Below are 17,095 nucleotides of genomic sequence, written 5' to 3'. Positions count from 1 at the left end.
ATGCATAACTAATCCATTTAGAATTGGTGAGGATTTCTTGTGAAAGAGCTGGCAACAGCACTCGCATTCAGCATCAGCCGTAAGGCGGCTCAGGGTCATGATGTGACCTTGCAGTATTGAAGAGCGGAGCATGCACAAAGCGGGATTTTAGCTTCCTGTTGCCCTGTTTTTAGGTTTTGCTGGTCCCAAAATGCTGGTTGCCAAAATAATTAACCTACTTTTAGGGAGCTGAGTATCTTAATCTGAATATTTGTACAAGTGTATGATGAGAAGTGTTGTTCAGTGCAGAATCTACACCACATCATACTAACATAACTTGCCATGACCTGGCTGGACAACTAGTTATGTGTACATTTTTGCAGATGTGAGTACTCGAGTCTGCCGCTCTTTCTTATGCATAGTACAGTTTCACAATTCTAGCCTGGAGTATAACTCTTTAATCGTTGACTCTGTTCCATTTTAACATTGTGTACACAATTTCTGGTGAAAAAGCTTGTGCAATGAAATCGTCTTGCAACTTAACATATTATATTATGCGCTGTGTCCTGCGGGCTTTAAGCTTTGAGTCCTGCGATAGTGTCTTTGTTGAATGCTGTAGGATCTGAGTGGATGTCAAACAATACTGAAATGTCCAATTCCTGTTGAAGTGTTGAATTTGGCAAGCAGAGAGGGATTGCCAGCAGCCAGTGAAGAACTGTCCAATAACATAATACCTCAACAAAAAAACAGGTTTTCTGTTAGCCTTTCCCTTCTTCTGTGGATCTGCAGACAAAAGCAGCAAGAGCACTGTGGAATAAGAAAAGTAAAATGCAGGGGTTTGTTGAGAAGGGGTGAGTTGGAGCCACGTAGATTGAGGTTTGGGTGTGGTCAAGATCACAGCTGTATGGTGCATCAAAAATCAGAACAAGCTAAGAGATTGTATCACATGGAATGATTTGAGCGGCAGGATTAGAGGCTGTCTCAATTGTGCAGAAATGGTTTTGTTTTTTAAATCCAACAAATATTCTGGAATGTTGCATAGTAACACAAAGACAAGTTTCTGTAGTAAATCAAAAATCTGTAAATGCAGTCCCATTTGTGCGCAGTATTTCTCAATCAGACTATGGTTGTGCTATGATTCGTGGAGGTATATTTCTCTTGAAAAAATGTGATGGTCCCATCTGTAAATAACAGCAATAAGAATTAAAATAGTTTTTAACGTAGATAAAAACCTATGCAGAAGAACACTGATGTCAAGTGACTGAAATCAAGTGAAATTTTTCCAATCATTTGTATCCTACCAGAATATGTCAGTAATCCCGTGTATAATAGGAGGTCTGATATAATTAGAACTCTCTGCCTTATTGGTAATGTAGAGGGAATGCAGTTGGTGTGGCTGTTATCTTAAAAGAAAAATTCATATTAAAACAGAATCTTGTGTTATGCCAGCAGAAAAACCAGTGAAATACAAAAAAAAATTTTGTGTTTACAAAGTGTCGATTACTGTCTCAGTAAATCATTGTAAGTTGTAGAGAAATGTAATGCATAAAGATGAGCTCACCACACACTGAACTTTTTGTCCACAGTCATTTGGTTGTTGTTTTCATACCCTGAGAACAAGGTGAAAATGGAGACTGTCCTCCTATCACTGAAACACTTTCCAGCCTCCACCTCTGCCGGTTTTGCATGAAAGTAGAATGCATAGACAAATTTCAGCATGGCGGCCCCGCAGAAATTTCTGGATTTTCAAGTCGCTGGCTTGAAGGCTCCTGTTTTTGCTTTCAAGTCTACATCAGGACTACTTGACTTCATGCCATGTTTGTAGTTCATGGTAGACAGTAAACCTAAATATATTTGTATATCATATGTGTAAATATTAAAGACAACCATGTTCATCATTAGTTGACTGTACATATATCAGTAACCATTTTCAGTAATTTTCTTTATCACATTGTCATTACAGATATCCTTATGTTTCATCATACTTTTCATAACTTTAAGATGACCTTCTCTCAATGAGATCCTGCTGAAATCCATCTGTGATTGCTTGAAGCATTTAAATTCATTAACGTTTGGCCCTCAAGGTCACTTAAAACGCAATAGCTCCTGAGACCTTCAAACTCAGGACCCTAGTCTTACTGGTGAGGTTCACAAGGTTATCACATCCTGGATTTTCTAAATTTCACAATTCTAGATCATATTCTGTACTGTTTAAATAGGTCAGTGTCTAATTATTCTGCAAGGAAAGCCTGACATTGTTTTCTGACTTGCGTGGTGTCATGATTCATGTTGCGTCTTATCTTAGGGCGGGCTGAAAATGTCTGTGGTACCAGGAGGGAAAAAGCCAATTTGAAGATATGTGTTCAAAGTCTCGTGTCTGTGCTCTCCAACAGGTACAATGCACGTGTCTTTGGCAGAAGCGCTGCAGGTACGGGGAGGGCCTCTGCAGGAGGAGGAAGTCTGGGCTGTACTGAGTCAGAGCGCTGAGAGTCTCCAGGAACTCTTCCGAAGAGGTACAGCCATCCCAGTTATAATCACCATTACTACAGCTACACCCTGACTGTCCAACCCACTGCACTGCACAGCACACTATCACTTCACTTAGCTGAGTACTCAGTCCTGAACGACTTTTTCACACTCAGGCCTTCACCGTTCTCCGTCAGAAACTCTGGCTAAAGTGGTCCTGTTGGCCTGATTCCTCTGGGGAGGTCGATGGTGGAGGGCCGTGCCTTTCATCTTCCTCATGTTTTTCTAACTGAGTCTCCAACGGACCCAGCCGTCACCACCTTTCCATCACTGTCGCCCCCTTTCACTGCAGCCCATCATATGAATAGTGTTTTAAAGTCATGTTGAGTCATTTTTTTTTTTCCTTAGAATCTATAGTCTACAGGAAAACAATGTCAAGGTTTTGTACAATGTTATTTTTGTTATTTCTTTAGCTCTTGCAGCAAACCTGAAATGTACTAGATACACTTTGTCTAGTGTACTGTCACTGCATTGCACTGCAGTTTCTTATTGTTCTTTATGCATTCCTATTCCTGTCTTTGTCTTAAAGCAATGACTGAAAGTGTAGGGCAGTAACAAGTGGAGTCAAATGTATAATAGTGTGATACTGCAGATACGGTGATGTGAATTCTGCATTCATATCGAATAATACCCATAAAACTCAAAAATGTTCCAGTAATATTTATCAAGGTCATGGGTGTTTTCTCCATATGGTACATTTTCAATATTTTAATTATGTTCAAAGAGACTACTTTTATGGGTAAAAACAATATACTTCATGTACAAAATACTTCATGCCCATAATGACACTTCAGCATACAAAGCAATAGCTTTTCTTTCTAACCACACTCATTCATTGCCAAGTCCAGTATAATTCAGTCTACAGTATGTGGAATCCCTGACTCCATGCTGCATGCTGACTGCGTAAACAATTCCATATGATGGCTTAGCGATTAGCTTTAATTTTGTAACAGACACTGTCTGGCACTCTTCCCTGGTGTCAGAATGATTTCAGTGATTTGAGGGTAAAGGTACCTACAGACGTTTCACAAAGTGAGGTGGACAGAGGAGAGATCTTTGGCCTGGATATTAGCACACAACAGTCAAATATGTCATTTATACATTGGGTTGGTAAGATATGTTTGAAAAGCCCTTTTCCATTGATTTTGAAAATGTGCTTGTACCTCATTCACACTGGCTACACTCCTGTTGGTAGAAGGATATCATATTGGAGAAAGACTAAATTTTCCCCGTTAAAGGTTCCAGAGTGACTTCCATTAATGTGCTGAACTTTTGTCATGCAATCATCACATTCAATAGTAACAATCTCAGAATGTGAGCAGCATAGTAGAAACACAGTGCATTGGTCATGTTAAGGTGTGTTTAAATAATTCAATATATGAACCATTACATTTTTAGTTTAATAGAGGAAATTAATAAATATAGCTGGCTTAAATAACCTTATTTTTCCATGTTTGTTTTGTAGAAGTGAAAATACATTCAGTAATAACCTTGCAGTTGGAACAAATGGAGGCAGTGCAGTGATTTTGAGGTAGCAATTGAATAGCTAGCATTAGTAAGCGTGGCTTTTTTCCATGGGGGATGGTGTAAGGGAGCACGTGCACTGCCAGAACCTTTTGTACATCATTATCTACAGCTGAAGGACATTTTGATACATTTATGTTTTGTAAGTGGTCTCCCAGTTCCATGGAGGTGTCCCAAGTGTGATATGGAAGGGTGGCACTGCTTTTAATTGTTTCAGTTCTGAATTAATGCTGTAATTGAGGTGCTTTGTGTGTCACTGATTTTAAGAGAATATTGCAAAAAATAGTGTGAGGTAGATGTTTCCTCACCTTTAAACTGTCTATGTTTGAATTTAAGGATTTGGTGGGGGTGTCAGAGTATGTGCCTGAGCAAGACAGTTTGAGGAGCACAGGGATTTGGGGAGGAAGGGGTGGGTGGAGATTATGCCCCAGCTACTGGGTTGTGTGGCTTTTGAGCATTCAAAGGTAGGTAATTGTATGCAGAGACTTTTTCCATGAACAAACCTCTGAACCATTCGTGGGTTTGGGTCAACCATAATGTTTTGCATTTTCTTTGTATTTCTCTGGACTCATGCCAGCAACATTGGTGAGGGACTGTCCCATCATCCAGCCCCTAAGTGCCAACACTTAACACAGCAAGACAGAGCTCAGAGTGGGTTTTTTGGGTGGATGCAAGCTATGCTATTTGCACTTATCTGTGTGGAATGATTTTGCAGCATATTAATGAGGGCAGTAATCACCTCCGTCTCCGTAGGCAAACAAAATGTTTGACTGGATGCTTTTCTTTTTGTAATATTTCTCGCTGTGACACAATGAACCAAAAACAAAGGCCCTTTCTTTGCTGCACTTTATTTATGGAAGGCCTGCACAAGCGAGCACATCACTCCACAATGTGAGAGTAGACACGCCCGCTTCCACTCGGTCATGTTCAGGATCCTATTGGATAGTGAGCTGAAAACGACTGGTCTTCGTGCAAGCCAGTGCACAGCAGGAACACAAGCATGACAGAAACCCAGGACACATTAAGAGATATAGCTGTATGCAAGCTGGTGTAAATGGTCTCTGAAATAGATGGCAAATGGCCAAAATCACCTCACTTTTTCTAATCTTCTGAGTTAATGTGTAGCTTCAATTGTGAGATGGCAGGGTGTAGAATACAGTAAAAACATATCAAATAGTTTCTGGTGAAGAGCCCACTGTCTATATTGTCCCAGCAGATAAGGATAGTAGGGGGGGTTGTGGTTGCAAGCTTCCATGGACAATGGCCTCTTTATTATCCAGCGCCTGGATTCGCATGGAGGAGGTTCAAAAGGTTGTTTTCCCTGTTTGAGCTGGAGCCAAGCCTCCCCTGGCCACAGATTGGCCATCAATGCAGAGCGCTTTTGACCACTTCAAGTGAGCGGTCTGCTGTCGGGCAGCCTCTCCCTCTCTCCAGGCTATAGGGGCCGGGCGGGTGAGTCCCAGTTTCTCACAGGAAAGGGTCACCCCTATCAGCACCTCGTCAGACCCAGCTAATTGTTTGCATGGTGCGCAACTCAGGGTCTGGGATTCAGCATGCTTTCTGTGCTTTTTCGTGATGGTGGGGACACAGCTGCTGAACCCTTACCATCACTTTCTGAAGTGACTCAAGGTCTGACCTTGAATTGTTGTCTCAACAGCGGCGGGAATCCTGCACATTTCAGTGAGAAACTCCCTGGCTAGCTGGATGTCTGTCATTGCTGAGGTCTGCCATTTCACTCATGTCTGAGTCCCTTGGCCTCAGTGAACTTCAAACCTGGTGTGTGTTCCGCTCTTCAGGTTGCACCTCGGTCATTTCAAAGTGCATATTAATACATTAACCGAAATAAGGGTAATGGGGATCCCAGGTAAACATGCAGTATTAGCCTTTGCACTGACAGAGGAAAACGAACATGTGGAGCAACTGTGAATAACATCTGAAAGGGTTATAGCAAAAAAAAAAGGATGTTGGGTTCATGTTGACTTAAATGTAGCCATTAAAACAATTTATCATGTGTGTCACGAGAAGCTGCAGACTCACGTGCCAGTAGAATTTTTGTACCCCAGTGAAAATACATTAAAGCAGAACACTATACTATTAGAAATGGTTTAAGCCTTCATTAACTGTAGTAAATGTTCTGAAGGTTTTTGGCTGCTGATAACGAATGCACCCTTGTTGTGTCAGCTAGTACTCCCAAGATAATTGTAACCATATAACTCCATTGTGGCCAAAGGCTGGAGCGCATGAGTTTGGAAAGTTGAATGTTGTACATGGTATTGGAAACAGATGTCAGAGTAAACGTATCCGGGAGTTTTAAAATTTTGCTGGAGCAGGGAGGAGCTTGGAGCTCTTTCCTTACTAACAACACTTGCAGATGAAGTCTCCGGTGTTTTGGCCAGAGTGGCCCTGCCAAGACTTGTCACCAGCGGATATGACATTGGGGTTAAAGTTGGGGTTAGGGTTGGAGGAAAGGGTGGGGTAGTAGTTGGTTTTTATGAAGAAATACAAATGAAAATTGCTATAAAAACAGTGTTCTTAAAACACACAGCATATGTGCTGACTACATCTACATTTTTCCTTGTGAAAGAAGAGACACTTTTCTGATGGTGACTTACAGCATGGCACTTACTTCATTTTGTCCCGCCTAGTGTAATTTTTTTTTTTTACTCCTTAATGCGTTCTCTTTTCGCTATTTGGAATTGAAAATCATAAACGTTGTTTAAAGTTGTTGTGGGTCCACGTGTACATGAGCAAATAGGATGTCATCCCAAGCTTATGTGCAAGTATTTTCCTTTGTAGCAAAGTCCATACACATTTCCACAATCTGGGCTGTGCATAGGGAAGGGTGGTTGTTCATTCACATAGAGATTTAATAGTGCACAAACCTGCAATGACTTGTTTTATTTCCTCTTTGATGCAGATGAGGGTACATTTCACAGAGATGAGTGAGGCCAGTGGATTATAGTGAACTGATAGTATGCAATGACCTGGCTCCTCTCGCTCGTACTCGTGGATCTCCTAGACACAACTGAGACACATTGTTCAAATGAAGCCGAGCAGCACATGAGGCTTTTTAGATGATTTTAGGTGGGCCAAATTTGAACAGGTAGTCATGGATACACTGCAAACCACTCCTGCAAGCTGTTCCCTAAAATGTGCGTAGGCCAAGGCTGTTCTGTCATATATATTGATATTGGAATGAAAGTAGGGTACAACATAACAAGGTATAGTAAAACCAACTTGCTGCTCCCAAAGCAAGTTTATCACAGTCATGATTTGGATTGAGCCTAATATAACAAAATTCTGTGATACACACAGCATGGTGTTATGATTACCCTCTGCTAATTTTTTAAGTTATATTTTCATATAAAATTTTCTTAATAAATATTCTTGTATTAATATATCATTGAAAGGAGTGTATTTCAAAACATTTTCATACTCAATCACAACATGCTAGCTACAGTAGTTAATATGCATTTTCTGTTTGCTAGGGGTAATGTTGTGATGGGTGTATATACTTGTGCTTCCTCCCTTACAGAAATGGAAATGCTTATTCAGTGGTGTGATCTGAAATGTATCTGAAACGTATCTTTGAGAACATATTTGTCACGTTTCCCAGGAGCTCCTCCTTTTCTCTTCTGTAACCACATTTTCACGGAAAGGAATTTTGCAGGGCTGCTTAAACATTCCATTGTATATTTATAAAACCTTCTCTGTAACATTACCTCTACTTTTGGCCTTTCCAGTGAGTGGGAATGAATGGGTTTTTTTTTTCCTGAAGCTCATTTTCTGTTCTTTGGGGCCACACTGGTCTTTAAAAGCCCCCTTTTTTCTCCCGTTGTTATAAGAACATATGTGGCAGAAATATTTTGGCCTTTCAGCCCCCATCAGTGTGATTGAAGTATTACCTTTACAGAAAATCACCAATACCTCCTCCAGGGTTATCCTGCTTTCTACTTGCAAGAGAAGAAAATGGCTTCAGAAATGTTTGTTGGTGTGAAAAGCATAGCAAATTTTGAAGTACCTGAGTTGCAGAGGATAAAAAACAAGATTGTTTTTGTGTGGTAAAAATGTAATTGTTTAATGTTTGAATCCTGAATGCAATGAAGAAACTAAGCCATGGAGGAATTTCATATAACTGCAAGTGCTGATTTTGTGTTACACAGAAATGGCTGATATGCAGTCTGAAACCTCATCATTTCTTTCAAATATGTTTTTCCTGGAACATAAATAAAGGCCATTTTATTCAATTCATGGCTATATTTATACTGACACTAATTTATCTAATCACAAAACATGCATCAAATATTTTTGCAAAAAATACAATTAAAATATGCACATGAATTATCTATAATGCCCCAAAAGTCTCCCACATTGTATTTTAGTTCTCAGATTCTGTCACCACTAAATGTCACTTGGTTTATTGATGGAAGAGAGAAATCGTTCATTGGAATGTCAGGTTTTATGTTGAAATGGTTGGCCTTGGAGGCCAGGCTTGAAGAGAGAAAAGAAGACAATGACTTTGGAAGGAATGCTATACAAAGGAGAATAAATTATGGTTACTTTCCTTTGAAAACTTGAATGGGACGTCTTTCCAAATGGATTAATAGTAATTCATATGAATATTAGAAATCTTTAATGGTCTCATTTGAAATGAGAACTTTAGTAAAGCTATTTAGCTTCAGATCAATGCTTTTTTTCCCCATGAGGACAGAACAATGATGAATAATTGGATGAATGGCCTAAAATTCATCCATTTACATATGTAAATTGTCAACTTTTTCCCCACTGTTTTTTCACTTCAGCTGCTTTCTTTCTTTTGAAATGTTGTCCTTGGTGAAGTGAAATATGTGATTGTGAAGCGAACTGTTTTGCTGAAGTTGAGTGAAGGTCTGAAATGAGGCAGATCCAGGAATTCAGCGGGGGGTGGGGCATTAGCACACCCCAGCTGTAAACTATCAGTGGGCAAAGGATATCCCACCTATGAGCGCAGCCAGGGCGTGCAGTGACTTTATTATATATGTTGGTCTGCTGCGCCTGTTATTCTCATCAGCATAGTAGTGATGATTTCTGTTTCTGTAGCAGGAGTGTTCTCCAGATTTATTATTCTTTATTATTTTATTTAGTAGCAGTCACTTTTCAACACCTGGTTATACCACAAAATGTTTTTTTTTTTTTTTTTTTAGAAAATTGGCTGAACAACATACTTTGGGAGTATGGAGATGAATTTCTGTAGTAAAGCATTATATAAACAGTGAAATAACATTGGATGATTCCCGAGTGCCTCATTTGGCAGGGTGCTCCTCTTTAGTGCAGACTGAGCTGTATGACCTGAATTCGAAAGCGACCGTGTCACATGCCAGCAATGACCCAGAGCCTGCAACAGAAGAACAAATTGGCTGTGTTCAGCAGGGCATAGGGGTAGCCAGGTGGGCATCTCATCTCACTGCTTGTAGGTGTGCAGCAGTCCTTCAGGTACTTCCAAGTTGCTCTGTGGAATTTTAACACATGACCATGCCATCAAGGGCGTGAAACCAGCAACATGTGTTGGGTATATAAAGGAGAACTGTAGTACAAAGTAGAACTCTAACACCAAAGCTGTGTGTGTTCACAGAACAATCAGTAATCTTAGTAGCTTCTCTGTCTTTCATTTTGCTGCTAAATGTCAGGATTTTATTTTGTTATTTATTAATCGTTCAGTAATATTCCAAGTATTCATATTATATAGATGGATGCTGCATTTTGGAGGGAAATTGATAATAGAGCTGCAGGTATACACATAAGGAAGAGATTAGTGTGTTAATACATTAGCTGTTGCACTTAATGGTAGCAAAACAGCTACTGTATAATGACTCTTGTGATTTTGGAAAACGAGCATTTGCAAATGGACATTTCACGCATGTGACACCATGTTGCCCTGCCAACTCCATTGCCACGTTTTCCGCATTTTTGTCTCAGCAGACCCCTCGGCCCTGGGCTTCATCATCTCCCCCTGGTCCCTGCTGCTGATGCCCTCCGGAAACATCTCCTTCACCGACGAGAACATGACTCAGCAGGATCTGAGAGCCTTCACCGCACCCGAGGTCCTGGAGGGCCTGGCCCTGTCCTCCCTCTCCGACATTGAGAAGGTAGCGCAGTCATCCGCCCGTTTCCCCGGCTCGCTCCTCTGTGCCAGCATAAGCCTCCTCCTCCCCCCCTGGGGGGGTAGTTGCCGAGGGCGATGGTTAATGTGTACAGTACATCCGAGGAATTTGAGTTCGGCTGGCAAATTTACTCCGCTCGTCATTCTTGGAAAACGCAATGTCTAAACACTGTTGGAAGTCTATTGTCGTGGCGTTACTCTTCTGGTAACTGTATTTTCGCTCCATGATAAATAGTCATGGGTGACGTATGCCTTTCGAAGAGTTAGCCAACAGCTTAATACTGTCCTTGGCAAGGAATGCTGTACCTCAGCAGATAGAAATGCACTGAATTAACCAGTCACTGCGCCTCTGCTTTGGCTGTATGTGTTTGTAGAAAATATTATGATTCCGTTATCTTTTTTTAACATGATTTCATGCCCTTGTAACGTACCAGTAGAGGCATGAAAGTTTAACAGTCTACAAAGAACACACAGAACCAATTTCAGCTTGACACGGATTTGTGAAAAACATTTTTCCTGTGCGTTGTGCTAAACACTTGAATTAAATAATTACAGTCTGTCCAAATCTTGTTCTTTAATGTCAGTAATTTCAGAGATTAACACTAATTAGCAGTATGTGTGCTAAAATCCTATCGAGCACCTGTGCCAGAAAGGAAGAGACTTTCAGTTTTGGTGGTTTGAAATAAACAATAGTCTAAGAAAGCACAGATAAATGGGGTTAATACCTCAACCCATCTTTTTATCACCTACTTAAAATCACTGGCAGTAGGGTTTGTTTGTCAACCAACCTGACTATTTACACTTTTGTCTCCATTTCAACAAGGACATTAATAGGGTGCACCTGTTCACAGTAGCTGTCATCGTATGGCACTGTTAGTCTTCTGTAGCGTGTGTCTTGATGGAAAAAATACAGCTACAGCTCCTTTAGCAGCCTCCAGATCTTCCCCAGGGCACTCGGAGCTCTTGGGAAATCTTGTGCTGTCGAGGCTGCAGCACTGTACCAAGAACAAAATGGAGAGCTTGTGGATGCAGCTGCCGGCCCACGCAGCCCGAAGCACGTGTGGTCAAGTAGCGATTGAACTTGGATGTGGGCTTCTCCGAACAATTTCAGAATGATGTGTACTTCAGCAGATAAGCCACTTTTAGCTGCGTTTAGAAAAGAACAAAGGGTCACAGTGTCAGTGTATTACTCAGACTTTCTCCACTTCTGTTATCACAGAAAAACACAGATTGGGAGAAACTTGGCTGTTTTTAATGAGATTGAATGTCTGTTTTCGTGTTTGTTGCCAGAACAATAATTCCTTCACCGCCATCGTCCGCGCGCCCTTGTCACCTTCATGCTTTCATGTGTGGCTAATTCGAAATGCGGCAGTTTTTTTACACTCCTAGTGATTTTCCACAGCACAATGATTCTTTGTTAGTAATATGTGCTGCCTTATTCTGACAATGTTTCTTTTTTTTTTTTTACAGATGCACATGTACTCTCTGGGGATGACTCTGTTTTGGGGAGCAGACTATGAGATTCCTCAAAGTCAGGTAATGCCCCAGCACACAATCTTGTTTTGATTAAACCAAAGTCATTAGGTTACACGTAACCATATGTCTCAAACCTGTTGTTAGTTTATCTGAACTAGAGGAAAGTCTAAACTCTGATCCAGATTATATTCATATTAACCTTTCTGCTGAGATTAATCTCATTTATTCATTTGGGAGTAGTAGATATGCATGTTGATTAATACCCTTTGTGGTAACATTTTATCAATTTAGCAGAGCCTGGTAGTTTTTCTTAATCACACATGTGTAAAGAGATGATTGGACACATTTTTGTGAAGTTAAAATTGACTCCCCATGTCATACCTGTCAAAACTATCATAATAATTTTAGCCCTCAGGACAGACCTGACACCAGTAAAAATAAACAGAACCAAATAGATAGCATTCAATAAATTGGAGAGGGCCCAAAGAGAAAAAATGTTCTGTCACCATACATGAATATAAATGTAAAGTTACTATCAACCCTTCATGAGCTACAATGGGAAAGTAAGTAGGTTTGCCATTGTTGTGTAGTCCCTGCCCACCTCTCCACAATAGCATGTTTTATCTATTAAATAACTACCCAGCTACACATGAACGCAGGTTTTGAATTTAAAACAGTACTGTTATTTTAACACTGGCTCCCACAACAGACAAATTACCATAGAGATCTGGACATGGAATTTAATGTTAACTTTCCATTTTGCCTCAATTATACAATATAAACCTAATAAAATAAAAATTTAAATGTTTTTGATTATTCCAAGGAAAGGCCCCATAAGTAACAGTCCAACTGCAAATAATGGAGAATTATACCTGTAGTTGAGAGTTTTAAAGAATTGCTAACCACTTCTTTGCTATATACAGTATGTAGCAAATACATTCACAAGCATTTTACCTAATGTTTGCTATCTAGCAAGTTTGTTTAGTTGGATTTATAGTGGATTTGAATATCATTGTGCCCCGATACTGACAGATTTCTAGCCTGAGGGGATAGTAAATGGATTTGAATGTTACGCGTTTCTAGCAGCAAGTTTACACATTTTGGATAGCTAGCTAGCTACAGATGATGATGTATATTAAACCAGCTTTCGTGCTCCTTAAAGTTATGACATTACATTGGAAGAACATCTGTAAAAATTAACTTGCCAGTAATGTGATTGCTTTGAGAGCAGATTTGTGGTTGTCCTTTTTCCATTTACTTAGACCTCTGCAGTATTTTTTCCTTCCATTTGTCACAGAGCTCACATTTCAAATGGCAGTTGAGCAGTTTTACGTTGATGTACAATTTCATGGTCCATTGTTTCCAGCTCCTTAGAGCAAAAAGTCACCAAATTTCCCTCCAGAAGTTCAGAATTCTCTAGGGATTCAGTTGAAGGTTACCCAGAGAGGAACTGATCTAATGTTTTGTATGTTCCTTCCTTTTTAGACACTGGTGTGATAAACAGTAAAAGGCATGTTAGATTTTGGATCACTTGAAAAATAAAATATCTTGACTTCTGTCTGTAAATGTTACTAGTGTGCAGTAAAAATCTAGACCTGGAAACAAAACGACCAGGTTGGCAGCACTACTGTGTCTTTCATATGCAATGCAGTTATAAGAAGTATTATAGGACTGAGGTGGGTCCAAAGCCCACCAGTACTTAGCTAGCATGTCCCTTAAGTACTCTAAATTCAGAACTGCTGTGTTTATTGCCATTGTGGTGGGTTTCTGCAAACTGGATTAAGTTTTGGGATTGTTCACAGCGCATGTGACACTTTCAGAACTTCAACCTGGCTCTGAGAAACCATTTATTTGGTTGCCTTCCTCCTTGATTCCTATAATGCTACCAGTGTAGCGTAGTGGTAAGGAGCAGGACTCGTAACCGAAAGGTTGCCGGTTCAGTTCCCTGCTGGGGTCCTGCTATCGTGCCCTTGGGCAAGCTACTTCACTCAGAATTGCCTCAGTAAATATGCAGCTGTATAAATGGGTAACATGTAAAAAAAAATGGTAACCTCTGGATAAGAGCAGCTGCCAAATGCCAATAATGTAATGTAATGAAACCTGTGGTCACTTGTGTGTGTATCTGTTACAAAGCTTTTCTGAAACCTGGCATTACTTGCATTTGTATCTGATATGGACCCATCTCTTTCTCTCTCTCTCTCTCTCTCTCTCTCTCTCTCTCTCTCTCTCTCTCTCTCTCTCTCTCTCTCCCCCTCTCCTCTCCTCTCCTCTCCTCTCCTCTCAGCCCATGAAGCTCGGGGAGCACCTGAACAGCATGCTCCTGAGCATGTGCGATGACAGGACGCACACCCGCATGTCGGTGCGCACTGTGCTGGACGCCTGCAGCGCGCACATCCGCAGCTCCAGCTGCGAGCCCGCCTTCGCCTACGTCCGCAAGCTGGTCAGACTGGTGCTGGGCAGCCTCTCCCAGGTACGGCCACAGGGCTCACCCACTACAGACACAGGCTTCAGCGCAGATCCCCGTAATAGCATTTCCTTGTAGGCCGGGGTCCGGAATACATCTAGAAGCATAATGCTTGTGCTTCTCATTTGAACTCCTGAAAAAGGTGATGATTATAGACACACCTTTATCGAGGACACCAGGAGAAACCTTCTTTGTGCCGGTTGTGTCAGTTAAATATGTATGGGGGTTGCATTCCAAAAGAAACCAAGAAAAATGCATGAATCTGGAAGGATAGGGTGTGTTTGTGGAATTGGGTTACCCTTTCTGACACCCCCACCCTGACGGAACTTGACTGGGTCTGGCTGGATATGAAAACAGTGCTGCCTGTTCAGTGCCAGTGATATGCGGGTGTGTGTTTGTGTGTGCTTGCATGCAAGATAGGTGTGAGGTGGTGTACAAAGTTCCTCTACATTCCTTTTCTCATAGCCATGCTGGACCAGTTTGTCACAGGGAAACATACCGCTCCGTGTACTCAAAAGTGAGCGCTACGCTTCCTTGTTGAACAACATTGTCAGCACGTGTCTCATTAAGTAAGTACAGGAAGAGGTCAAAAGGTCAGTGGGCACAAGACAGCCAGGGTTGTGTGCAATCACCCTCTGTTTCAAGACAACCAGCTCTTACAGTGACCTAAAGTATTTTGAACAGCTGTGTATTATAAAAATGTATTTGTTCGATATGGCAGTAACTTGGCCCGAAAGCCCTATCTGGTGTTTGTCAGAACTAAAAAAATGAGGTCAGCGTTGCCCCCATCGTCTGTTTAGGCCAGTACTCTGTCTCCCTGTCATGCTACCCTACGGAAGAGTTTGTTTAAGTGATACCAGGGCTGGGAAGCAGACTGATAGCTCTTTTATCTGATGGCAGCCTAAGCCCGCCGCCCCGTTTTTAGAGCGCACAGTAAATGAGGAATGTCTCGATGGAACGCCGGGTCTCGTGAGCGCAGATGACACGGTACGCGTGCCAGATCTTTCCCCCTGAGGAAGTGCGAGGGGGTGCACCCCCTGCTCTGACGCGAGCCGTCCGTCTTCTGTGTCTGCCCCCACCCCTGCAGCTGGACGGACTGCTGTCGAAAAGCGAGAGGGAGTCCCTGCCGGAGCGGAGCAAGGAGATCCGGGAACGGCTGCGGGGCAAAGGCCTGCCGACAGGTAACCCGATCACATGCACGCACGCGCACACACACGCGCGCGCACACACACACACACACACACACTCATGCCCTGCATGAGGGGAAGTGCGCGTCGCGCTCGTGACTGCGGCAATCAGTGGAAACAAAGAGAGCATGCCATTTAACAGCTGACTGAGGGAACTGATTAATCTCAGAGGCCAACCCCCTCCACCAACCTCCTGTGCACTTTCACACGTGACACTCTCCAGGGCTCAGGGTGTCGGATAGCGACTGCAAGCCTTTGTGCTTAATGTAAGAACATTAAAAAGCCTGTGATTCCGCAAAATAGCTTTTAAAAGGTTCCAAACCACAAAAGTGTTATTTTCTGTTTGTTTCTTTTGAAGTTTTATTACTTTGGAATAACATCATTGCATTGGTATTGCACAATGCACAAAGCTCAAAAAATAAAGTGTAACCTACTTAATGACATACAGAACAATTGTGATGTTAAGCAGGGTGTGAATTTTAGGTTCAAATATTATCCAGTGGTATTGACTGTCAGGAGAATATTGATGTCAGAAGATGGATATTTTATCCATGCTTATTCATGCATTTAAAGATTTAACTCCATTAAATAGCATTTTAGGCATGTTTAATTGCTAACTGTTAATGTATCTCAACTTACTGCTGAAGTCTGGCATTTTCACATGGTACGCTCAACCACAATTTCATCTTCAGTCACATAAAACATAATACCTTAAGAGTATGTCAATCACTACACAGTATTTATGAAAATGCACAGCTACTGTGTATTCAATGCATATAGAGTTAGCTAATAACAGACCAGCGCCTATGAGAAACAATGTGATACCGCTTTGCCTATGTGTTTGTAAGGTGTCTCAACTTTTAACATGGGTATTGTACTATTACAGCTTGAGAGATTATGACTCCGAGTTTGTTTAAGAAAGCTCTGTACTGGATAGCTTTTTTTTCCAAACAGCCCTCCATTTTAAGACCTTTTTCCTATTAATAAATGAGCTTGGGTGTCCGTTCTGTCAGGTGATGCCCTGGCTGATGCCACTCGGGCAGAGCTGGAGATTGTGGAGATGTGATGAGGTGGAACTGAGTCATATCAGCAGCGCTGGCACGGAGAGGAAATGATTCAGAGTGCAAACGGACAGGGCCGCGGTCCTGACAGGTCCCGCGGCACCGTGCCAGCAGGGCCTTCGTCAGCACTCTGGAGAAATCGGGTCGGGGTGGGAATCCAGGCAAATCGCAGGGACTGTTTTTTTTTTTTTTTTTTTTTTTTTTTTTTTTGCATCGAGACGCCCGGTGCGGGCATGTTTAGACACTTCACATAAAATAAGCAGGCAGCCTATTTCTCAGCTTGTTTTATTCATATGACGACTGCTAGAGTCCTTGGACCAGGGCCACGTCTCAGAGGTGCTGGTGGGGGCGTGACTGAACACCCACAGTATCTATCAGAAATACATTTCCAGAACATTCTGTGGGTTTCCATTTTGGATTAGGTGACGTTTTATGTGCCCTCTCATTTTAAAGTTGTGTCTACAGTACAATAAAATCCAGGGAAAGTGGTTGAATATAATGCTAAGCATTTACAATTCAGCCTTGTAAGACCCTTTGAATTAGTGTACGTTTAAAATGTATTTCGGGCTCTTTTATTGAGTTATGTGTGTGAGCTAATAAGCTTAAGCGCTGGTAATTGTTTTAATAAAACAACCGTAGATGCCCCACAGTAAAGTGTGTAGGAGTAAAATGAGACCTGGCATGGCAACGCAGCTGCTTTTCCGCTGCAGATCTCTCTCTCAGCGCTGAATGAATCCGG

At 41.6% G+C, this 17,095-nt stretch overlaps 1 protein-coding gene across 5 annotated transcripts in view; it reads left to right on the top strand.

The window, feature by feature from the left end:
- Positions 1-17,095, top strand: part of ptpn13 (protein tyrosine phosphatase non-receptor type 13) — a 68,031-nt gene that overhangs the window by 10,273 nt on the left and 40,663 nt on the right. For 4 of the 5 annotated variants that reach the window (XM_036528275.1, XM_036528274.1, XM_036528272.1 and 1 more), the window contains exons 2-6: positions 2,373-2,492; positions 9,985-10,154; positions 11,639-11,704; positions 13,929-14,114; positions 15,196-15,289. In XM_036528275.1, coding sequence (XP_036384168.1) covers positions 2,378-2,492; positions 9,985-10,154; positions 11,639-11,704; positions 13,929-14,114; positions 15,196-15,289 — 631 coding nt within the window. In that variant the 5' untranslated portion in view covers positions 2,373-2,377. The remainder of the gene's footprint in view (positions 1-2,372; positions 2,493-9,984; positions 10,155-11,638; positions 11,705-13,928; positions 14,115-15,195; positions 15,290-17,095) is intronic. The other variant, XM_036528273.1, reaches the window with a different exon arrangement.

This window comes from Megalops cyprinoides, chromosome 5 (assembly GCF_013368585.1).
Source record: "Megalops cyprinoides isolate fMegCyp1 chromosome 5, fMegCyp1.pri, whole genome shotgun sequence".
Classification (NCBI taxonomy): Eukaryota; Metazoa; Chordata; class Actinopteri; order Elopiformes; family Megalopidae; genus Megalops; species Megalops cyprinoides.
The sequence above is the reverse complement of the archived record's forward strand: the minus strand, read 5'-3'. Positions and strand labels throughout refer to the sequence as shown.